Raw genomic sequence first — 25,724 nt, forward strand, 5'->3', positions numbered from 1 at the left:
GTCCTATTGTGCCACTCCCTGGGCCAAGCCATAATCAAATCACCACAATAAGAAAGTATCCAGTGAGGTGGCACAGCTCTGAATCCAAGAGCATCAAGTCTAGGACAGTAAGCACAGTCATCGACAGTGCCCAGAACAGCAGCTCATGTGGTGTTATCGGGTGTCAGTTGTTCCTTAACCAGACCTAAATACCAAGTCACTACATTGTAGCGTCAATTCTGAGTTCTAAATGTAAAGTATTTTCTAGCAGTTTAGAGAAAAGTAATTTAGTTGTTAGGATTTATGCTTTTAGAAAGTCCTGAGTCAGGTTTATATTAGCATATTATTTGATTATTTTAATAACTATATACAATAGCATTTTACATATAAGAATGTATCTTTTTTGTTAATGATAATCTTTTTAGGGCTCTATATGGTGCGTAAATGTAAGAAGTGAAAATGTAAACAAAATAAATAGTTGTCTGAATTGCCTTTTTTATTAAATAAATGTTGCCTTTTAACAATTTTCTTTCAGGATTCTCATAATTAGTGAAATGCCCTAATAAATTCAATATAAAGTTTTATTTCATTGTACATCTTTTATAGAGATCAAAGGGCAGAGCAGAGCATCCTTCATAAATAGTTTGAATTTGTCAGGGAGGAACTAGGTTGCTGCTTCTGTGTGCCTGTGGGCATGGGGACTTTATAATGTGGGACTTGCCCTAGGACTGTGGTCAGGGCTTAGGGTACACTTGCACTCCTAGCCCCCTGTGACTGTACTTTTGATGTCACGGACCACCCACTTTCTGAACTAAGTCTGCATAGCAGGCTACCATTCATAAAACCACAGACCAAGAGAACAGAAAGAGAACTCAGAAGTCAGAAGTCACTTGGGGCAGTAGCCTTGAGGGCAGCATATTTATTTTTTAACATTAGCATCCTTTAAAAAAACAGAATAGTTGCTATGTATATGACACTAGAGGACCTGCTGTGTTTGCTGGTCCTGGCCTTGTTCTCAGGGTGTCTGCCCACATCCTGCCACACCACATACATATCTGTAGTGTGCTATTTGACCTACTAGCTTTGCAGTGATGTCATTATACCCTGACGCATATCAGCCATGAGGTCCATTTATTAACGCAGTAGTCCCTGTTATCTTTGAGGGAGATATACCTAAATGACCCAGGGGATGTCTAACTTGAAAATGCAGGAATCTATGTTATGTTTTTTCTGAACATTTATAACTATGTTAAAATGTAATTTATAAGTTAGGCATAGTAAGAGATTACTTGCAGTTACAAAACAGACCAATCGTAGCAATAATGCTTGGTAAAGCTCAGAGGCATACGCTGCCTCATTGTATCTTCCACACCACACTGGCACTTTTTGTGGGCTGTAAGTGACTGAAACCATGGCTAATGGATCCATGTCACTAAAGTGGATGTGTTGAAGAGGATTGTCAGGGAACTACAGACACATCAACTGTCACCCAGCCTTATGTGGCCTTCTGCCATCCTCCAGAGTGAATGTGAGTATCACTCAGCCTAGTGAATTATACTCCACAGTGCAAAACCTGAGGTGTATGAGAAGCAGCAGAGAATGAGATGATTCAGCCTCCTGTCCCTGTTGATTCACACATTTGCAAGGAACAAGAAGACTTGAAAGTGTGGCAGAGTTAGGGCTACCATTTCTGGGAGCACCGTATGTAGTTTTCAGGTCAGCATAACCCAGGCTTCTCCTACAGGACAGGTCTTTGTAGATTGGAGGGTGACAATCTGTGTAGTGCCCCTCTGTCCTTTGAGGACTTTCCATCATTGAACATTGATCAAACTACAGCATCTATGACTTAATAGAACACTCTTCAAGGCATAGCTTACATTTAAGAGCAGTCTTGATGGAGAACCCATTTTACTCTAACTCAGGACTTGACCATTTATAAATGAAGCCGTCCGATGCCACCTTACCTTTATGGGTGGTACACTAGGCCCACCCAGTTGCTCTTCCTCAAGCCTGTGATTAATCTTCCCCAGGGTGCTGTGGGATTCCACCATGTAGTCCTGTCACTCTGGTGAGGAACAGATACTGAGAAACATTGTACATGATCACTGTTTTTTAGATTGAAGATAATTTTTAAACGATATATTCTGATCATAGTTTCTATTCTTCCATCTTTCCCCAGGTCTTTCCTGCTTACTCAATTCCATGCCTTCTCTTTCTCTTTAGAAAATAAAATAGAGACCCCATATGTACAACAATGCCAAGCAACCAGAGCTTCCAGGGACTAAGCCACTACCTAAAGACTATACATGGACTGACCCTGGACTCTGACCCCATAGGTAGCAATGAATATCCTAGTAAGAGCACCAGTGGAAGGGGAAGCCCTGGGTCCTGCTAAGACTGAACCCCCAGTGAACTAGTCTATGGGGGGAGGGCGGCAATGGGGGGAGGGTTGGGAGGGGAACACCCATAAGGAAGGGGAGGGGGGAGGGGGATGTTTGCCCGGAAACCGGGAAAGGGAATAACACTCGAAATGTATATAAGAAATACTCAAGTTAATAAAAAAATTAATTAAAAAAAAGAAAAGAAAATAAAGTAAAACTAGCAACCAGATTTTTAAAAAAAAAGAAAAATAAAGTGAAAGCACAAAAAACATACACATACATACATACTCTCATATACACACATACTCATACATGTACACGTACATATACATACACATACATACCTACATACACAATACACACACTTACATATACAATACACACACATACACACACATCTACATACACAGTACACAGAGAAAGAGAGAGAAGAAAACAAAAACACAAAATTGGAAACCATAATGCACAAGCAAAAGACTAGTAAGCCCCCCCACACACACAAATGCCTAGACAAAGAAATATGAAACAAAAGTCTACAAAAAATACCACTGAGTCATTTTGTGTTGGATGTCTACTGCTGGGCATGGGGCCTACCATTAAGTGTGGTTTATATATCCAGTGAGACTCTGTTGAAGAAAAGTAATTTTTCCTTTTCAAAGGAATGTCTGCTGATGATAGCTTCTTGGTTAGGGGTGGGAGCTCATAGCTCCTTTGCCCTTTCAGTGCTGGGGCCCTGTCTGGCTTAAACCTGTGAAGGCCCTGTGAATGCTACCAGTCTCTGTGAGTTCATGTGCATGTCAGTCCTGTTGTATCTGAAGGATAGTCCCATTTAGCACTGCATGTTCCAGGGTCTCTCAGTCTCTTCATGCTGTCCAATGGTAGGTCCGATGAGGGCTGAGGAAGGATTGTGCGTCATTAGTCATTTCGTTGCTGTGTTTCTTTAACAGAACAATAGTGTTTGGTTTCCCTCCAGACCCCTATCCTATGCAATCTCAGGTTCTTGGCCACCTGAGCATGGTTAGTCATGAGTTTCAAATCAAATGTTGGTTGCTGCCACAATATTTGTGTCACTGTTGCACCAACTTATCATTGTCAGTAAGTCACCATTGTAGATCTCAGGCTTTGTAGCTGGGTTTGTGGTAACCAATTCCAGGTAAGTTAGCATGATTAGGAGACAGAGACAAAGGTCAGTTACAAGTGCGGACATCTGTCCTTCACTGAGGGCTCAGTGTCAATTATGAAATAAAAGCACAGTGGAAATGTTGCATGTGCTAAATGCTTAAATCCTCATCCCGTGAGCGATGCAGTATGCAGCTTTGTGCAGGGCACTTACATCATACTAGGTTCTGAAATCATCCAGAGCTGACATGTATGATTGGGAAGGTTACATGCAAATCCTCCTATTCAGGACTTGAGCATTGTCAGATTTTCTATCCAAGGGACACTGAATATCAAAAGACACCTATTTGTCTTGGGCTCAGGACTGTGACATGGTCAATTTTCAAAGTGGTGTCACTGTTTTGTAATTTTTGTGACATACCAAAATAGACATTGTTATCCCCACTTCAAACATCAAAATTAAGTATAACTGAAGACTCCTGGGAAGAACATGGAGCGTTCCCACTGCAGACTGCTGGGAAGAACATGGAGCGTTCCCACTGCAGACTCCTGGGAAGAACATGGAGTGTTCCCACTGCAGACTGCTGGGAAGAACATGGAGTGTTCCCACTATGCTCATGAGTTTGTGCTCTCTGCATGGGTATTCACACTAATTTCTCTCCTCTTAACTTTCCATTGGTTTTATGCTGACCTAACTCACTGCTCAGAGTCTTGAGTGAAGGTTTCAGGGTTCCCGTGAAGGGCAGAGCATAAAGCGACATGAAGCTATGGCTAAGAATGAATCACTAATTAGTTCTGTGAATGTTGATCTTTTGTGTGTTGAGTCCCTGTATGTCCACAGCATGTGGGAACTCAGCAGTGTAGTAGGTGGCAGGGCTTGACCACACAGATTGATGTCACATGATCTAGAACATATGGAAGTGCTTAGATCCTTCAGAGATTGGCTCTGTTTTCAATGGGACCCAGCCCAGCTGCCACCATAAATAGCTTGCTGATACTTCATGGCTATACCTTCACTCTCTGTGAGGGTAGAGGATGAGTGTCAAATGAACTGTACACGATGAACCAGTGTTGCCTTTGTGTCAGGGCAAAGTTTGCTAACACTACGAAGAAAGAGCTGGGCATACTAATTCTAGCAGATGCCAGTGTCTAAAAGGAGAACAGTCTCAGCTGAACAGAGATTCGGGCTTATGTCTTTCCATGTAGCTAATCTTGGTGTGATATCTGGACTTGAGAGTAAATGTTTGCAGAGGTCGGTTTATAATAAGGCCATACTTGGGAATGTTGTTCCTGTGAAAGGGGAGAACAAGAGATTTATGCCTTCCTCTGCTGGGCAAGCTTGTTTGACTACTGTAGAATTGCTGAGGTTTGCCAGTCTCTTAAAAGAATAAAATCATATCCATCCTTTTCTAATTTACTTATCAACTGAATGCAAGTGGGAACGTGAGTTATCTTCTGTTGAAAGCCTAGTCTCTGCTCTTCCCTCTCTTTCCCTCTTTAATATATTATCCTCTGCCATTCCCAGGGTATGGGTTCTGAGATCTATGGTGGATTCCTGGAATCATAGACTAGTCTGTGCTGTGTAATCTAATGCCATTTCTATCTTAACCAAACATTTGACACACATCATGGCTGTAACTTAGTGCATAACAAGCATATGTCTGTTTTTTTGTCACCAGTTTCACAGAAGATCCCCTAGTAAATTTTAGGACATGACCACACACGGAAAACTAGGCACCTGCAGTGAAACAATTTATATAAACAGTTTACCCTCACACACCAGAGTTCCCATACTACAGCCTTTCCACAGTGAGATCGACGGCAGTGTTGGCGTTGATGCCGCTCTGCATCCCGCAGTTGCTTTATGATGAGCACATTAGCGAATTAGAACAGAATCTTGGCTTGTGAACACAGAAAACAGCCTGTTCTCCATCCTTGCAAGGCCCTAGAAATGTAGCAGAGGGCTGCACACTGCGGAGAAGCGTGCCTCATGTCCTTTCTCTGTCTTCCAGGAAGGTGTGGAGGTGCGGGTGGCCAGGATCTTCAACACCTTTGGGCCACGAATGCACATGAATGATGGGAGGGTGGTCAGCAACTTCATCTTACAAGCGCTACAAGGGGAGCCGCTCACAGTGAGTACTGCCCAGCAGACAGTGAGTACTGCCCAGCACACAGTGAGTACTGCCCAGCAGACAGTGAGTACTGCCCAGCACACAGTGAGTACTGCCCAGCACACAGCGAGTACTGCCCAGCAGACAGTGAGTACTGCCCAGCACACAGTGAGTACTGCCCAGCACACAGTGAGTACTGCCCAGCACACAGTGAGTACTGCCCAGCAGACAGTGAGTACTGCCCAGCACACAGTGAGTACTGCCCAGCACACAGTGAGTACTGCCCAGCACACAGCGAGTACTGCCCAGCAGACAGTGAGTACTGCCCAGCACACAGTGAGTACTGCCCAGCACACAGACAGTGAGTACTGCCCAGCAGACAGTGAGTACTGCCCAGCACACAGTGAGTACTGCCCAGCACACAGTGAGTACTGCCCAGCACACAGTGAGTACTGCCCAGCAGACGACGGGCCATTTGCTCCAGGGCTTAACGTTCCCTGAGCTAGCATACCACTTCACATGTATCTCTGCTACCCTCATGAAAGGAAGAGAAATACGTGGGTAGCACACAGTGCAGGAATAGCCTTACAATGAGCCTTGAGTCTTGTTTCATTCAGCCTATACTCAGGGACTCCACCTGTCCCAGCTAGCCTGCTTGAACCTTCCCCATAGATTCCTAATGGCCCAAACTTGCTTTCCTCTTCTAAGTGGCACCTTGCTGCGCCTTGATGGAGGCTCTATGGTAATACCTGACCTCTCTTTCCATATCATTTATGGATTCCACCAGTTCTTCCTGGTGGCCTGGCTTTGGATCCACCCTGCCACCGTAGTGCCCTGTCTTTGAAATAGTCCCATTCTTGTTCTTTAGTTGTGTTCTTTCAGCCTGTCCTATAGCCAACCTTCCTGAAGAGGAGAAACCCAAAGATCTCAGGGACAGCATATGCCACGGACCTTTCCCAAACTTCCTACCTTCCCCACCCCTCAGACTGACTCCTTCAGCTTCTATCTTGCCTGCTCTGGGAGTGTTTCCTGGGCATTCTCCCCATTCTCTGTAGACAGTAGTAACTGGACCACTCTCTATATGAAGACATTGGATTCCACTAACTACATGGTTTTGTTTTCATTGCACTTGGTACCAGTGCAATGCTGCATTTCCAGGTCCCCAGCACAGCATTAACTCTGGAAACCAGGACCTCTGTTCCTTCCGTTCATAGCTGTGTCTCTGGCCACAGCACATAGGCAATATAAGACAAATGTTGGTTGAATTAATGATCAGATAATACGATAGCTGCTTTCTGTTGCAACAAGTAAAAAGTGACTCTGGGGTTAGCCACAGAAACCAGGAGTTTTAGTTGTAACTGCTAGGTGAACCTGTCTTTCATATTCTTTCTTGCTGCATCTGGCTTCTTTTTTTTTTTTCAGATTTATTATTTTTTAGGTTTATTTATTATATATAAGTACACTGCAACTGTCTTCAGTTACACCAGACAAAGGCACTGGATCCCATTGCAGATGGTTGTGAGCCACCATGTAGTTGCTGGGATTTGAACTCGGGACCTCTGGAAGAACAGTCAGTGCTCTTAACCACTGAGCCATCTCCCCAGTCCTGCATCTGGCTTTGGTCCGCAGGTTTCCCACATGCAGATTCAGCCAGCTCAGAGTTAAAAGTGTTGGAAAAGATGGTGCTTGTGATGACATAGACAGACATTGTTTTCCCATGTGGAGAATGTTCATGATTTATATGCAAATTCCAAACCATTTCACAAAAGGGACTTTGCCATCTTGGATGTTGGTATCTGTAGAGTGTTTTGGAACCAAACCCCATGGATAACTATATTCGGGGTTCAGATGATCTCTATTGGGATATTCCTGATGGCTTCTCAGCCCCCACGCACTTACCCAGGGACAGAGCTACCTCGTTTGCAGAGAAAACTGTTAGCCGCCTCTGAAGAAACAGCTTTTTGATTTATTGCCTCCTTGGCAGCTTCAAGGACTCCATATTAAGGAGGAAAGAAGTCCACTGGCAACCTCAAGAATGTGCATATTGTTGGCACAGGTCATGTCTCATGTGTTGTCTTCAGTTCCAGAGTTGTGGGCAGGATCACTGGCGCCATTCAAAAGCCCTTAATCCAGAGCTGGCCAGATTTCCCCCTTTACTAGCCACCCAGGCAGAAGGCACATGGAGGCATTTAGAGTGTTCTGGGGGGATTTTACTTGTTTGTTTGTTCCAAAGAATTCTATTGCCCATCAAGGACTTGAAAAACTGCTTGTGCTTTTCTCTTGAGTTGAGATACCATTTCTTTCCCTTGTCAGGTAGTTCTGTCCAGGAGTCAGCAGGGCAGAGTGGGGAGAGCTGTGGTGGAGACCAAGCACAGCTTTGAGCAGAGAGGGCAAGTGGAAACTCACAGCAAAGGAGCAGAGTGGGAATCGGCAGATTTAAAAAAAGAAAGAGGAAGAAATATTTGGGAAAGAGGGTCCTGATAGAAGTGACCTAACAGGATTCTTGCTGAAGGAGACCAGATGGCCCCACAGCTTTGAGGGGTTGGAAAGAGATGAGTAACTGAGACAGTTATGAAGGTCAGATTCAGTAAGCAGGACCTTTTGTTGACTTCTGTGAGAAGTACCCAACTGGGCCAAGAGACTAACTTAGTTTAGTAGAGGCTGTCATAGCTTAAGTATTTAATGCACACTGTAGAGGGCAGTGCTGTGCATTCAGACAGCTCCCTTTGGTATGATTGCTGATCCTTCTCCCTGAACATCTTGGTGACTCCTAGGTCACCATATTGCTGTGACCTGATCATGGACAGCACTTAATCCCGAGAACAACTTTGAGTCTTCAGAATCTCCTCAAATCTCTCTCGTCCTGTAAAATACAGCTGGGAGAACCACACAGACAGCAGAGTGCAGTGCTGCACAGATCCATGAGGATAGCTGAGCACTCACTCTGCCCAGCCTGTGGACAAGGAGTAGCTTCTGCCCCCGAGGGGGTGGGGGGAGGCGGGAGGGCGTCTGTGAGCCAGGAGGGCACATTCACTCTCAGCATCAGGACTTTGTCCTTATTCCTCCTTTGCTGAGATTTGCTCCTGCAGTTTCTGTATCCTGTCAGCAGACATCTCCATAACTAGTGACATTCATCCTTTTCTCATGGGCCCTCTACCCTCAATTAGAACCTAACAACACAGACCTCTGAGCTAGGCACATGTGGTCTGTGTTGAGACACAGCAAGCAGAGTTTTTAACTTCATCATTACAGCATGCAGTCTGTGCATATCAGCTATGCTTCTCACTTTCTGGGAAAAAGTGCACTAGCTGTTAGAACTTTTGAATTTTTTGTGCCATTTTTGTTTCTCTAAGGGTCTTCCCCAGGCCCCTCACTTAGTCAAAATCAAGCTCCATAGTTATTTAAGACAAACACGGATACAGTGTGGTGTAGCCACATTCTATCATGGAATTTTTGTAAGCATTCATATCTTGTAGCTCAGCAGTTCTCACCGTTAACCCAGATCCATCAACATCACATCTGAGGTCTCAGAAAGGTGAATTCTCAGTCTCGAACCGAGATCTTACAGAAGTGAAGTATCTGTGTTAGTGAGCCTGGGGACTGGGGTCCCTCTGGGTGTGTGCTGAGTAGTTCTGAGCCTTGGCTACACCTCAGAATCATCCCAGGAGCTTGAACAGTAGTAAGCTTTGTCCCCCACATCAACTAATCCAACTGTGGCTGTTACTCAGGAATTGGTGTTTTTAGGGCAGTGAAAATACAAACTGCTGGGCCACTGTGTGTACAGACCTAGTCAGATAGGAAGGGTTGGTAGCCTCCCAAGAATAGTTCATCCCACCAACCAGGACCACCTACTTCCCATTGTGAATTAATTTTAACTGCTGGTTTCTGTCAAGGTGGAATTTTTATGAGTATTCAGGTCGTCTGACTCGGTTCTTGGTTTAGAGGGACCAGGTCTGTTAAACTTGTATCTCTAATATTATATCATATCATATCATATCATATCACATCATATCATATCATACCATACCATACCTCTAACTCCTACCAGTCATCTAGAGGATCTTAGCTTGGTCTTGGCCATATGTTGGAATTCCCTTAGAGCCAGCTATGCAACTATGAACAAGTCTGCCCCATAGTTTATCAACCTATCTAGGCAGAGTTCTATCACTTGTAATGGGCATTCATGGTGGAGAGTTCCCACTGAGTATTCTTCACATTATTCTGTGTGTGAGCTGTGTATGTTACACAAATAGAGTCCAGGATAGCAGTTCGCAGGGTCTTACATGACTCCTGACGAACAGTAAGATATGGATAGAAGTCAGTTCTTAGATACAGTCCTTTGAAGAACTTGATCTATGTGTATATGCCCATATTAAATATCAGAGCTGAAGTAGAGTATAAGATGTAGCTCAAGATGTTTTCATTTTCCTTAATAATTTAATCAAAATACAGTTATATCATTTCCTTTCATCCCTTTCCCTCAACCCTTCCTGTATCCTCTTTCTCCAATATTCCCATTTACTCCCTTTTAAATTTATGGCCTCTTTTCCCTTATTATTATTATTATCATTATTATTATACACAAACATTTAAATATATAAGTACACCTACTGAGTCCATTCAGTATTGTTTATGTGTATATGATTTCAGGGCTGACTGACCATTTGGTACTGTGTAGCCACTTACCGGGCCATCCCTGGGACGGGCTAGTTGTCCCTCTCTCAGTAGTTGTTAGTTACCTGTCGTTCTGGTTTTAGGTCTGAAACCTTGTTAACATGTTGTCTTTGGGTCTTGCTCAACAGCCACATTGCTGCAGTACTGTGAGTTTATCTTCCTGTCATTTCTCGGAGACACAGTCTCATCTCACAGCAGATTTTCTCTGGCTCTCAAAAGTCTGCCTATCCCCCTTTCCATAGTGTTCCCTGAGCCTTGGGTAGAGGAGTTGTATTGTAGATGTATGTTGAGGATGAGCGCTCCATGATCAGTTCTCTGTATTCTGGCCAGTTGTGGTTTTCTGTGATGGTTTCTGTCTGATGCAATGAGAAGCTTCTTTGATGAGGGATGAAAGTTAGATATACCAGGCTAAGAGGGTTTGTAAACCTTAAGATGTTAAGCCCATATCAGTGCCTCTTCAAGGATTGGTTCTGAAGTCAGACCCACAGAACTCCAAGGACCCCCACTAATAGTATCAGAGTGGTTTTTCTCAGGTCTAACTCTTGGTTTCCTTTTAGGTATATGGATCTGGGTCTCAGACACGGGCATTCCAGTATGTTAGGTAAGGCTCTCGTAATTATCCTTGGTTCTGAGTAGAAGACAGCAGTAACAGTTCACTTTATATTGTATGTGCTGGTTATTTCCACAGCTCACCTGTGCATTAAGCTAATTTTAATATTTGATTGGAAACCTCTTGCTTCTCTGTTTAGAAGTAGATTTTCATCCATTATTTCCATGATTCCTGGTTAATATTTTACTGCCACCTAGTGTTGCATAGCTAAAAGTTATCCAGCACTGAGGGGAACTTGAATAATTAATGCTACAGGCCAATTAGTCACCCGTCAAACCTGCAGATTCGTATTTTTTTTTCCGACCAATTTTTGAAAACATGGCTCTTTATCATGCAGAGTCTTTAAGACTATGAGGTAAGAGTGTCTTAATGGTGTCCTGTGTTGAAGCTGAGGCAGGCTCTTGTTCCCTCATACTTTCACTTGGTGACTTTTATTATTGTCTTTGGAATTCTACCTAGAGTTTTGTTGGTCAACACAGTTGGTGATTATAAACAACTACTGCACTGACATACCTTGTGCATACACATAGCTAGTACAAGTTCCATGGAAATTTCCAACACCCTTGGTCATTATAAAACGCAGTTCTGTATTTTAACACATGTACTTTTGCTCTTAAATGCAAGTTCCTCAAATGGATATTGGCCAGGAAATGCCATCCCGGGTGTGGAGCCTTCCAAGGGAGCTGTAGACTGAGATGGAGCTATAGGGTGCAGGCTAAGGAGCTTCCAGCCTCAGCCCCCCGCAACCATGTGTCACTAGATAAGGAGCTTAATAGAAGCCACTTAGAAAAATGGAAAGTTAAAATAACCGGTGTACACTTTTCCCTGTGAGTGTGTAAACTCTTAATTAAGAGTCACACAGTCAGTGTTTGTTTCTTGAAAAGAGAGTTAGCTGGTCATGTGTTGCCCAGTAGATTAGTTTATCCTAAGAGACAGTTAGTTTCACAGGGGGACATTGTCCATTCCACCCTCAGGACAGTTCTGTTTTAGAGTGTAAAGCTTGAACTATGTGCTTGGAGAAATCGACTGGGGCTCATTTCTGTAGCTGTGTATTGAACCATCTCTTCACAATAATAACAGTGTGTTTTCATCCCATGCCCCTTCACACACCCATCAGTCATGCACTTCCAAGGAGATCTTAATGTCTTCAAGGACAGAGATTCAGCCTTGAACTATAGAATCAGGGCCCCAGACGTTCTCATCTTCCACCATCATGAAACTTGGTGTAATACAAGGAGCACTGGTTAGAGACCTGTCTTTTTCCTAGTTTCAGTGGCATCTCATACAAAATTAAATATCTCCAGATACACTTGGTGGGGAGAAAAAAAGGGCAGATGATTAAAAACTTTTAAGAATTCAGCAATGCCTGTGCTGTGTACTATCCCAGTTAGAACAAAACACATGGCACTAGGCCTCTCACGGCCACAGTTTACACACCTAGTTGCTGTGACCTGCGTGGCTACCTCCTATACCTACCTGAACCCTTGGAAAGAGGATGTAAGTAGTTTCCTTATTCATAGGTGTGAACCCTTTCAGCAGAGCCTTTTTCTGCAATGCTACCATTGTCTTGGTATCTGAGATTACTAGGATGCAGGCACATTGTGGGTCAGTTTCCTGACGCATGTGCTGTTTAGTAGAGAACTGTTTGGCTATTTTTAACACACTCCCTACCATTTTAAGAAACTGATTTTTTTTTACTTCGCAGTGAAAGAGTACAATGTTCCAATCTGTAGCTACTGTCCTTGGTTAACTGTCCCCAGAGCCACAGCTGCCTCAGCAGCACTGCAGGGATCCAAGGCCTATATGGTCATCTGCATTGACATCTGGCATGACATGTCTGATACTTTCATAGCTGGGCTGTGTCCTCATTCACATAATAAAGGCATGTTATATATTTCTTAAAAGTCACTTTGTCAAAATGACACTTTTAAAGAGCTTTAGGCTGAAGGAGTTTGACTTACACAATTTTAACTTTAAAAGTTGTCAATCTCTGTTAACAAGATGTATGGCCCTCCCTCCTCTCCCAAAGAGGATGACTGCTTAAGAAACAGCCATCTTCTGGCACCACATGACCCTACCCTTTTAACAGTAAGAGCCATTTCTGATGCTACTAAGTGGTAGTAATGTCTCCTTACAGACACACCCAAGACTGTGTTGTGAATTTAATGACTACTGCCATGGTGATGAAGTGACTTTTTGCCAGTTTCTATTTAAAAAAAAAAAATCATTAAAAGTGGTTTGCATTTGCACTTGATCTGTGAGAACAAAACATTAAGCATATTCATATAAAATTTCCATTGTTGAAAACTGAAAAGCAGAAATAACCTTACTAAATGACACACCAAAAAGAAAAAAAAAGTTTTTTTCCAGTTAAAAGAAAAGCAAAACAATCTCGGGTTTTCCTTTGGAAGCCAATCATGGGCCATAGTGGCTTGCGCCTTGTGGTAAAGCTGGAGGGAGAGGGAGAGGTGTCCACGTGAACTTCATTCAGAACCATAACTGCTGGGCATGGGCATAGAACAAGCACTTAGATTCCCAATGAGGTGTCATTTTTACGAAGTAACTTTCCTTTAACAGAGCTACACTTTAACGCTTCTGAAACTAAGACCCAAACCTTGGTAAGCGGAAGTTTGCTTACTTCTCTTCACCCTCATGGCTCCGCTGATCACAATTCATCTGAGACATCCAGATGCCCTGGCAGCTTCATAGGATGTGTTAGGGGTGGGCTGCTGAAGGCTGGGGCGGGCAGCAGCTTCTGTTGGTTTCAGTACTCGGTTTGCCTGTCGCTGTGATTTGCCAGTATGGAGTCAGCATACTGAGGTCCATTCATTCCTGTGCAGCTTGTTTTATACAGCGATCTGAAACTTCTGTTTCCGTGACCAATGTGGGTTCACATTAAATATGAGGTTTCATCAGATGCCATCTTGGAGGTGTATATACCTACTTTATCTTATGTTTGTTGGTCATTAATTGTTTTCAGAAATGCACAGAAAGGGTAGATGTCACCCATAACCTCCAACCCCACCACACCCCACCAAAGCAAATCCCAGTGTTACAGGACTCATTCCATCCATGAACATGCTAGCATTACAAGCACCATCTTAATTTACAGGGTTTTATTTCCACATCCAGGTTTCCATTTGGGTTTCTTTTTGTCTGGGAAGGGTTGGTCCATGCCCTCAGCACTCCTGCACTCTGGCAGGCAGTGCCTGACCCAGCTCTCCTTTTTCCTCAGCGATCTAGTGAATGGCCTGGTAGCACTGATGAACAGCAATGTCAGCAGCCCTGTCAACCTGGTGAGTACCATTCATCTGCCTCTGCTTTGCAGCCGCCAGAGGGTCTTTTGTGACAGGCTCTCCTTGTATAGGGCATCTGCTAAGTACTCAAGTGAAACAAAGCCAAGTAAGAGACTGAGAGAAGGTAATTGTGAGGCATTCATGAGCAGTGTAGTGAACTTCCTCTGCCTGAAAGTCTTTCTGTAAAGATCACACACGGAAGGTGGATGAAGTCCCCTGCTCAGTTATTTTTACCTGCACATTCTCTGTACATTGTGTTCCCTTATTCATTTTAGAAAACTTTTGTACAAGAACATTTAGGGACTGTAGCTGTTTAGAAATCTGTCCTCCCTCAAATCACAAAATTATTTGGCAGGAGCCTTCAAAGCCCCTACATGGTGTCTCCCTCCATCACTCTTTTCTGCCACTTTGCCTTGCTTTGTGTCTACAATGAAGCCTGGGTCTTCCTGAAACTTTGATCTCTGGGTCCAGGATAGCCTTGGAAATCGGGAGCTGGGGGAATTTAAAAGTCACACCTCCCAGGCTTTCCTGTTGTCTGTGCTAGGGCAGTGTACTTGAAGTAAGAATAACAGGGTAAAGAAATGGCGGAGCACCTGCCTAGCCTGGGAAAGGCCCTGCATTCCATCTTCAGCATTGCAAAGATGAAGGCAGCAGCTGTTAGAAAGTGTGTGTGATGGGAAAAAGGCAGACCTTGACAACTTCCCACCCCACCCCAATAAGCCGCCTTCATAAGCTCATGGAGACTCTGTGGCTCACCCAGAACACTGGTCTATGTCAGCATCCATTGCTGCTGCAGCTGTCTCTGAGGGCCATCAGTCCCGCACTGTGGAAGGCGTTGGCACCGTTCTCACAGGGGAAGTATGCTGTCCTAGGTGAGCCAGCATTGTGAAACCAAACATGCAAAGTGGCACTAAAGTAAAGGAAAAGGCAGATTAAAGTTACTCGTCCTGGAAGCTCACCCAATGCGTACTGTAAAATGATCTTGTCTTACAACATAAGGCCCTTCTTCAGAACAGAGAGGTGAAAGGTAGTACATGTCTGTATCTTGCATGATGAAAACCACGCCAGACTGTGCCAATGGGACAAGAAGCTGGGGTGAAGTTACTTGGAGAAGGGATCGTCTGGGAGTTGGTGGTTACTGCAGCAAATGTCTCTGAAGTCATATGTGGTCCAAGCAGGGAAGTGCTGCAATTGTCATGACATTTATAAGAAAATCCACTTCTTTTTTAGGGAAATCCAGAAGAACACACAATCCTGGAATTTGCTCAGTTAATTAAAAACCTTGTTGGTAAGTAGGCTACTCCACTCTGAAAGACCTCATCTGTATTCCCCCTGCGTTAGCAGCACCTTCCTTAGAAAGTAGACGTTGATTAATTGTATCAGAGCAGTGATTTTAACAAGTAAACACTGCTAGTTTTTCTGAGTTGGAGATTAGAGGGAGGATGAAACGAGATGGGTTTGCCTCCTAGGTCCAGTTGTAGGTCTTGATGGAGTGGAGGGCAGACATTTGACCTCCAGGTGTGACACAGGTGCAAGGAGCACTGCTCCCATTGAGACCACATTTCAGGAGCATGGAGAGAGGGACATTAGCTCTGACCAGGCTGGATCAGAAAGTGTGACATTGAAACAGTACTCCCATCAAGGAACAGGGTGTTCTGGGTCTGGCCTGGCTCTTGGGTTACGGTGCCAAGAAGGTACTTCCTGACCTGGCCTCATTCTCAGACTCGCTAAAGCTCTGGAAAACCTGCTCTCCAATCCAGAACCTTGATTTTAGGGCATGCCAGTCTGGCTTAGACCATTATATGATAGGTGTGCTTCAAGATGCTCTGACTTGATCCTCTTGGCTGAATGGGCTCCTCCTTCTTGGCTGAGGGCTGTGGTGAGCAACTATGTACAGCTGGAATCCTATTTTCATGTTACAGTAGAGACTGAAGTCTTCTGCTGTGTGGTTCTAGCAACCCCATTAAGACTAGTTTCCCAGTTACACATTCCCACTGTTGAGGCGAGGACCTCCAGTCACCATAGACCTCCAGTCACCATGCCTTTGAAACCTCTACTGCCCAGATGGAGTCCATGGGCCAGATACTTTGGTATCTGTGCGTGTGAACTCTAGGCTTTTGGATCAGAGTGTGCACAGTGATCCATGTGCACTTCAGAGTTTAGAAAACCCTGGCCTGCAGAGTGTGTGTCTCTGTGTGGTGTGTGTGTGTGCGTGTGTGTGTCTGTGTGTCTGTGTGTGTGTCTGTGTGTGTGTGTGTCTCTGTGTGGTGTGTGTGTGTGTGCGTGTGTGTGTGTGCGTGTGTGTGTCTCTGTGTGGTGTGTGTGTGTGCGTGTGTGTGTGTGCGTGTGTGTGTGTGTCTCTGTGTGGTGTGTGTGTGTGCGTGTGTGTGTGTGTCTCTGTGTGTGTGTGTGTGTCTCTGTGTGGTGTGTGTGCGTGCGTGTGTGTGTGTGCGTGTGTGTGTGCGTGCGTGCGTGTGTGTGTGCGTGCGTGTGTGTGTGTCTCTGTGTGGTGTGTGTGCGTGCGTGTGTATGCGTGCGTGCGTGCGTGTGTGTGTGTGTGCGTGTGTGTGTCTCTGTGTGGTGTGTGTGTGTGTGTGTGTGTGTGTGTGTGTGTGTGTGTACGTACAGCAGTGATCCAGGTGAACTTCACAGTTTAGAAAACCCTGGCCTGCAAACTAAGGAGAACTTAGGATTTCAGCCTTGCTGCTTTGTGACTTTGTGTGTGACTGTGCTATGTGACTTACCCAGGTCTGCCTGGTGGTCACTGCAGTAGCTCTCTTTTGTGGTCACTAGGGTCTAGTCCCCACCCTTAGGTGCTAAGCCAGGCTTTTTTTTCCTTCACATCAGAGCTGACATCTCATGTGAGTGACTTAGTTCTGTGCTTGCTCTGGTAGAGCATTGATGGCCAGGTTTTCCTGGGTTCCAAGTTACCATCTGCATGTAAGAACAGAACAGTATAAGCCACTGAAAGGGACCCAGGTATGGCCCATTAGGAACATCCACCTCCAAGATGCTTCCAGCCCACATTTATATATTTGTGTTTATGAGGTGTACCTGTTCCATGAGGTAAAGATTTGTCCTTGGCACAAGCCCTTTTGCCCTCCTAGGAAGCTCTTGTGGGACCAGAAGAAAGCCTGGCACCTGCATGTGGTTGCTTGGTAATAACCATGCAGCTGCACTCCTGTGTTTGTGAGGACTGTCCTTTGTGGCTTTGTTAGAGCTGTAGGGTTCCTGCTTACAGATAGGATTATTTCCCCTGCTGTAGATGGTAAAACATTGCTCCCTGGATGCACTTGGCCTTACCTTTTTTTTTTTTTCCCCAATAACTCAGGTAGTGGAAGTGAAATTCAGTTTCTCTCTGAAGCTCAGGATGATCCACAGAAAAGAAAACCAGACATCAAAAAAGCAAAACTGATGCTGGGGTGGGAGCCTGTGGTAAGTTTGAAGGACTCCCACTGCCTTGGGAGAAATGCATTTCCTCCCTTGTCCTTCTCCTCCTAAGCTTTGGCCCTTGTTAGGTTTCCTGTGAAATAGGGAGAGTTTGAACATCCAGGCAAGTACAAGGTTTTCTCCATAGGCCATTCAGTGGTATGTGATCCTGTTAGTAAAAATGGCTTGGGCCTCCTATATGACCTCTGTTTTCTCAAGAGTGCATAAACACATTGTCCTTTCTTATTCAGTTGCTGTGATAAAACTCTCTGACCAAAAGTAACTTGGGGAGGAAAAAGGATTATTTGTCCTACTCTTCCAGGTCATAGTTTATCACTGAGGGAAGTCAGAACAGCAACCTGGAAGTAGGCACCATGGAAGAGGGCTGCTGATTGGCTCACTGGTTTGTGCTCAGCTAGTTTTCGTATACATCTCACGACAGCCTCCCAAGGAAATAGGGCTCTCCTCAGTAGACTGGGCTGTCCTACATGAGTTACGACAACCAGGGCAGCATCTCACAGACATGTGCACAGGTCAGCCTGATAAAGAGACTCTGACAGTAGTCCTCGTCCACCAGGGTGAATGTTCCTCTTGCCTCTGACATACATCAATCTCCAAAGGCAGTGTTAAGGTCTATGTTGTTGTTTTCCTCAGTGCTGTAACAAGGTACCTTAGAGAAGGAACTTAAAAGGGAGAGAAGGGTTATTTTGGCTCACAGTGTCATAGGATTCCAGTACATCATGGCAGGGAAGGCATGGCAGCCAGAGCTACGAGTCTGTGGCTGTTGCTTCTCACGCTGCAGGGCTAGGAAGCAAGGGGCCAGGGGCAGATACAATCTCCAGAGGCCCCACTTTCCTGGAATAGCATCATAATCTGGGGGACCTTTCAAATCCAAATCACCAGAGGGTAACAGCAGCATAATTGCAGGGCCCTGGTGTCTGGGGATGGACCAGGTGAGATTTCTGTAAACAAAGGCGGTCTAGGCATAACGCTCCCATGCTGTTGGAACTCGAGCTGGAAAGTGTGAAGACCGAAAGGCATTGTGGAATGTGGGTTTCCATACCCTCCTGAGCCTCCTACACTGCTCAGCTCTTCATATCTGACCTACGAGACCAACAGTTCTCAGTCTGTGGCTCTAGACCCCCCAGGGGGAGGGTGCATTTCAGATATTTACCATACAACAGTAGAAAAATTACAACTATGAAGTGACAATAGAATAATTTTATAGTTGGGGGTCACCACGATGTGAGGAACTATATTAACGGATCACAGCATTAGGTCACTGTGCTAGACACTGAAATCTACCTGACTCTCCCTCACTGCTAGGCTGCATTCATACTCTGAACCCCAGTCTCCATCTGTTAGTGGAGAGCTCCTCCCCTGTCCTCGAGCACCCATCTCCCAGGCTACATATGTCTACCATTGTTGAAAATTTCCCGCCATCCAGGTTGCAGGAGTAAGACGCATCTTTTTTTTTTCTGAGCAAGCATGTAGCCAACAGCTGTGACAGAAGCAAAGACATATTAAAGGGAGGATAAACATGGGGTAGATGGAGCTGTGCTGTGTGATACCTTGAGTTTGAGAGGTCTGCAAAGGATAGAAAATTGGTAAATGAAATCCAACCGAGTTTGCTCAGACTTCAAATCTAGTTGTCCCAATTGAACAACGTGAAGCGCAGAAGCAAAGATCCTAGTTCGAGTTTTCTGGTTTTGTTCATTTCATTTATGCTTGTGTTTTGCCTACACGATACATTGACTCAGCAGCTAGTTGGTTTCTGTTTCCTGTTTCCAGCTCCTGGTTAAGATTGCTTTCACTGTCATGTTTCATGGGTCCTTCCCTACCTGTGCTGTTGGTACAAGTTCAGGTGTATCACTAGGGAGGCCCAGTGAGACAAGTGCAGACAGCCTCCGACAGCTGCAGACAGCCTCCTCAGAGCATCTTCCGTGAAGGGTTTCCTCCCAAGAGCAGACCTGCATATGTTTCAGTCTTTGCAACTGTCATAGGCAAGCCTGCAGGAAGAGACTCAGGAACTTCAAAGGTCTGACGTCACTGCCACAGTGTCACTTGCTGACACTGTACAGTATGTGTTATGAAAGCAGCTCTAAAGGATGTTAGCATCTCTGAAGTGGCCTTGGTGCACTTCTCTTTAGAGTGAAGCTTTCAATGACCTCATGAAGCAGGAGACTGATGGCAACCTCTCGTCTCTAGGGCACTCTGCTGTTTGCTTCAAGGAAGTCTGTCTGTTAATGGTTACCTTGTTCCTTTTTCTCACTCCAACAGGTTCCATTGGAGGAAGGATTGAACAAAGCCATCCACTATTTCCGGAAGGAACTAGAGTACCAGGCTAATAACCAGTACATCCCTAAACCCAAGCCTGCCAGAGTGAAGAAGGGCCGGACGCGCCACAGCTGAGTTAGCCTTGGGATGCGAGACTCTATTTTACTTTATAAGGTGGACTTTTGTGGGATTTTTTTTTTTTTTTTAAGACTTAAACAGGTGTCATGAAGAACAAACTGGAATTTTATTCTGAAGCTTGCTTTAAAGACACTGATGTGCCTAAAAGCTCCCTTGAACTCTGCAGACTTTGCCTTGCACTTTTTAACTCTGTCTTTTTTATGCACAACAGCCTAGATGCATTCTCTGCTATTTTCAGGTTTTTTTATCTTGCTGTTAGAGTGTATGCTGTAACTGTCACTGACAGTTTTATTTACTGGTTTCTTTGTGAAGCTGAAAAGAAACATTAAATGGGGTGGAAAATGCCAATTTTATTTATAAAAGTGAGTACTTTATAAATGAGATGTTACACTATGCATAAAGAATACAAACCTAGAGGTATGGCCAGCTGGGCAGTGCACCAGTGTTTATTTGGGGACAGATGAAAGAACTCCATTGGAAAGCTTTGCATTTCTTTTTTAATTCTGAATTTTCTGAAGGTCTAGTTTTCAGTTACAGACTTGACTTTGAAACATCCCTGTTGGTTCTTGATCAAAGATATTTGAAATCACTACTGTGTTGTGCTGCATATTGGGGTGGGGGTGGGGACAATGTTAACATATTCTTGGTTAACCATGGTTAAATATGCTATTTTAATAAAATATTGAAACTCGTCAGTCATGGGCTTTGGGCTACAAAGATTTTTTTTTGCTTTGCATCAGATGTGGGGTTGCAGAGAATAACACATGAGATCTTAGTTTGAGGGAGTTCGGAGAACGTCCAGATTTATACCATATTTAACTTAATGTGTGGCTGTTAGAACCATCTGTGTGCCACGTGGGCTGAATCTGTGCATATGATACACACATGTATATGTCTTTTATCTGAAATGCTGAAAACCAACTGTTTCAGATTTCAGAATTTATTTTGTTCCACTTGGGAACACTCTCCTGAACTATGCAATTTGAACATGCTAAATCCCAATGCTGAAGCCTCAGAGTCTGAAGTCTCAAGTCCCAGAGTCCCTTCAGCGCTGGGGATTTGGGGCTGGGGTTGAGGTAAGTTTTGTGTAGCAGCACAGACCAGGTGGAACTGAAACTTCCATTTCTCTGGTGTGGAATTCAGATGAAAGCCGTAGGAGTTTTCATTTTCACTAAGAATTCTTTGTGCTGCGATTTTATTTTGCACGTTAAAATAAATGGAAGGAAAGCACAATGCTCAAAAACAGCCTCTCTCCAAGGAGATTGTCCCTCCATGGTGGCAGCAGAAACCTAAGCAGATGCCCAAGGGATAAAGGTGTGGACCGGGTGTGAGCTTGTTCTAGTTTTCAAAACCATGGTGGGCTTTTTCTTTTTTTAAATAGGGTTTTTTGTTTTGTTTTGTTTTTCTATTTAAAAAAAAAAAAGCTGTAGAATTCAGCCAAAGGTGCTCTGAGTCTGTCACGATAAATTTACCAGGTTCTGAAGCTGCACTGAAGATTGAGCCTGATGTGAGAAGGAAGAGTCAAGAACAGCCTACACACACGCACACACACACACACACACACACACACGCCAAGCACTTACTTGGTCATTAGCTACACCCCCAGCCTCTTTCTCTTAGACCCTGTTATTTTGATCTGAACTAAGTGATGCATCATTTACAGAGATGGGGTGAGCAAGCAGAAGCCTGCTTGGGAAATTAGTAATGCTAAATTTGGACCAAAGAAGAATGTGAACAGAAATAGCTCAGAGCTTTATGTATAATTAGGAGTGTCCAAAATCCTGAAGACCTGGAATTCCCTTAGCTTATTGCACACTAATTCTTTCTTCTTGTATCCATAGAATAGTTTCAAAGTAGTAGAAGAGAAGCAGATGTGTACAGTGAGTCCTCTAAGGAGGTGAGTAAAGCAGTGAAGAAAACACTGAAGTTTGAATTAAGCATGATAGTATCTTAGTCAGAGAGGGAAATGAAGTTGAGGGGTTGTTAGGGAATGGCTGCTGTGGTCCAGCAGGGTCTACATGAAGATATCTACTCTTCAGTGCAGTAGTGTTAAGAGATGGCGCGTCTATGTAAATTGATGAAGGCAGAGGGGCACCCTTTCTATAGGAGTCCCAGTGGCACTTGCTTACTGCTTCTACTGCTACTCTGAGAAGGCATCATCTGTGAACCAGAAAGTGGCCTTTACCAGACTCCAAATTTTGTTAGCACTTTGATCTTAGACTTTGTAGCTCTCAGAACTATAAGCAATAAATCCCTACTGTTTACTAACTACTGAATCTATAACTTTTTAAGCAGCCAGAGGCTGCTATTTGGAAGTGGTTTCCTTTGGGATGTCACTGCTATTGCTTATGGGGAGAGATTGCTACAGTTTGGGCTCCAACAAGGTACAAATCATAATCTGAGTGACTTGGGTTGCAGCTGCGGAATTGAATACTGAGCCCAGCCTTCTAGTCAGGTAGAACCTTATGGCATTATTTTTGATTATGACCCTGGTGGTCGTCAGTCATGTGATCTTGATAGAAGTTGGGGTGAGTCTTGTATTGCTGTCAAGTTTCGTCTGGTAAGGCAGTAGGGAATTTGGAGGTTCTTTAGTGATTCTTCAGAAACAAGAGTTGCATGCTAACTTTGTCGTGTATCTATCAAAATAATTTGCTTAGTTGACCTAACCCTTCTTGGTGTTGATTGGTACCTTTGATGGGTGTTAGAGAAATCTGTAATTCTGAGAATTTGATACCACAGTATCCAAAGGCAACAAGACTTTTCTGTTTTCATCACCGTGTTAGCCCACATATGTGCCTGGCTTACATCTTACTTACCATGATAGGGATGGGGCCATTTTCATCTCCAGCTACATCGAAGCAAGGGAAATAGAGATTTTTCACCAGGAAACCTGAGCTGTGGAGTGGGTGGAGCTGGAACGTAGCTTGATGGTTCATGTGATAGCATTCAGCTTCATTTCCTGAGACACCCAAAGGGTAGAAACTTAATCCTAAAATGGTTCTCCAAGGCGGTGTCATGGGGGGAGGGAGGGAATGCAGTTAGGTCAGCCATAAGATTGCAGCCCTGATGCATGAGTTCTGGTGTGTGTTCCCTGACTGCTACATATGCTGAGAAGCCATCACCACATGTGACTGCTGGAATGGGTCCAAGTAAATCTCTTTTGTTTAGAACGTACTCAGGTCTAGAGTGTTTTACAGCGTGAAACATCAGTAAAGAGAAGTGTTTTTGGTATAATAACAGAAGACTCCCTACAGACTTCAATGCTGAAGTTTTATGTTCATTGGTTTGAAGTTAAACTAATGTGATATAAAGATCCATGATTAAGAGTCCAAATATTTGACTTAACACCAATTACTAAGTTTAAAATGCAGGAAGAGGGGCTGGAGAGATGGCTCAGCGGTTAAGAGCACTGACTGCTCTTCCAGAGGTCCTGAGTTCAATTCCCAGCAACCACATGGTGGCTCACAACCATCTGTAATGAGGTCTGATGCCTTCTTCTGGCCTGTAGGCGCACATGCAGGCAGGAAGCTGCATGACGTATACATAATAAATAAATAGAAATTAAAAAAAAAAATTCCAGAATGAGTTGGCAAATGCAAATAAACAGATCGTTTTTTTAAAAAATGCAGGAAGAGGGGCTGGGGATTTAGCTCAGTGGTAGAGCGCTTACCTAGGAAGCGCAAGGTCCTGGGTTCGGTCCCCAGCTCCGGAAAAAAAAAAAAAAGAACCAAAAAATGCAGGAAGAAACGTTAAGAGAACAAGGTAGATATACTCTTCTTATACTTCAGGTAAGTACAGTAAAATCTTGTGGACATTGAATAGGAAACAAACATAAGACTGAATGTGAATAGAAATGGTAGCCTTCCCAGGGACCTCAGGACTTGGGGAAAGACACACTGTGTCAGGGGCTGTATTGCACGGTTCAAAATTCGTATGTTGTGATCTAAATTTTCCCTCCATTGGAGGACCGCAGAGTTTAGACATATGTTCTATTAAGTTAGGTTCTGATAAAGTCTTCAGAGTGGACCCTCATCTAGTCTGACTGGCATCCTTTCGAAAGGAAAGGAAAGTTAAATACCACACATCTGCATTTACAGATGCTGTGAGAACACAGCAAAGCAGCTATGTGTAAGCCTAGATGGCAGAGTGTGTGTGTGTGTGTGTGTGTGTGTGTGAAGGTATCCTGCTGACATTATTTTTACTATTCTTTTTTTTTTTTTTCTTTTTTTCGGAGCTGGGAACCGAACCCAGGGCCTTGCGCTTGCTAGGCAAGCGCTCTACCACTGAGCTAAATCCCCAACCCTATTTTTACTATTCTTAAGACAGAATCTCACTTGTACTCATGATTCAATTCCTCTTAAACATTGGGCTGATGGGCATGTATTGCCATGCTGAGTTCCTGCCTATTTCTTATCTTGAACTTACATCTTTTAGAATTGCAAGAAAATTATTATTATTATTTAAGCCACATACTACATTCATAGCCACCCTAATAAGCTAACATTAATGGTAAGTTCCCTGGGTTTTCTTTTTTATTTCAGGAATTAGGATTTTAACCTGGCGTTAAAAAATAATTGCCCCAACAAAAGCCTGTTCTCTCTAGCCACTGTGCTAGAAAGTGCAGTCTGGGAGAACATTTTACTAAAATAACTACTAGAATCAAATAGCACTTAAAATTCTGTTCATTCCTATACAGCAGGGGTGTGGTGGTTTGAATTCTCGGCCATAAGGAGTGGCACAATTAGGAGGTAAGGCCTTGTTGTAGGACTGTGTTATTTCATAAGTGGGCTTTGAGGCCTTCTATACTCAGGCTTTGCCCAGCACAGAAGAGACCCTCCTCCTCTCCTCCTCTCCTCCTTGCTGTCCGCTGTTGCCTTTGGATCAAGATGTAGAAATTGGCTCTTCCAACACCATGTCTGTCTAGAAGCTATCATGATGATAATGGACTGAACCTCTGAAACTAAGCCAGCCCCAGTTAAATGTGTTTTCTAAGAGTTACCTTGGTAATGGTGTCTCTTCACAGCAATAAAATTAAAGTTAAGACACCTAACCACCAGCTTTCCTTCTACAGAAAAAAGACAACAAAATGGACAAAGGAACCCAGGTCCCTTGGCTGTTTGGACTCAGATGCTTGTATCAATGTCTTCTCAGGGGCCCTTTGAGCCCTCTGTCTGGGACTGGGGTTTGTCTCACCAGTTTCCTTGGTTGTAAGATTTCAGGCTTCTCGGACTTCGTTGTGTCACTGCCTACCCGTCAGAAGTTCAGTCCACACACACAGAGGAACAAAATTATGTGTTTTGCAAGAAAATGGGGAAAGGGAGATGGAGGGGAATATGGTGAAAGAAAAACAAATACATGTTTTCTTTCATGCAGGATCTTGGGTTAGCAATGCAAACCTATGTGAGACACGGAAACAGGGAGGCAATTTGGGGGATGAAGAAATCTGAGACAGTGAGAGGGTGAACAAAGGTAAAGTGACTGTGACAAGATCACAGAGAACTCCTCCATTATGTATGATAACTAAAATACACTAAAATTTGAAAAGAATGAGGTTTACCAGGACCATGGTGGTGGCATGGAGAGGCAGTGTCTAATTGGGACAGCTTGGTTTAGGGTGATAGAAATGTTCTAGAGTTGATGGTGATAATGGCTTTGCAGCAGTGAAAATGTACTTGCTCCCACTGAAATCAACACCTAGAAAGTCCTCCAT

The 25,724-nt window shown here is 44.0% G+C and overlaps 1 protein-coding gene across 20 annotated transcripts in view; it reads left to right on the top strand.

The window, feature by feature from the left end:
- Positions 1-20,709, top strand: part of Uxs1 (UDP-glucuronate decarboxylase 1) — a 77,382-nt gene extending 56,673 nt beyond the window's left edge. For 11 of the 20 annotated variants that reach the window (XM_063266642.1, XM_063266635.1, XM_063266646.1 and 8 more), the window contains one exon: positions 5,492-6,758. In XM_063266642.1, coding sequence (XP_063122712.1) covers positions 5,492-6,091 — 600 coding nt within the window. In that variant the 3' untranslated portion in view covers positions 6,092-6,758. Of the gene's footprint in view, positions 1-5,491; positions 6,759-10,821; positions 10,866-14,109; positions 14,171-15,400; positions 15,459-17,501; positions 17,606-19,879 lie in introns of those variants that run through there. The other 9 variants (XM_006244296.5, XM_039083023.2, XM_039083022.2 and 6 more) reach the window with 1 other exon arrangement.
- The last annotated feature ends 5,015 nt before the right edge of the window (positions 20,710-25,724 follow it).

Source organism: Rattus norvegicus, chromosome 9 (assembly GCF_036323735.1).
Source record: "Rattus norvegicus strain BN/NHsdMcwi chromosome 9, GRCr8, whole genome shotgun sequence".
NCBI lineage: Eukaryota > Metazoa > Chordata > Mammalia > Rodentia > Muridae > Rattus > Rattus norvegicus.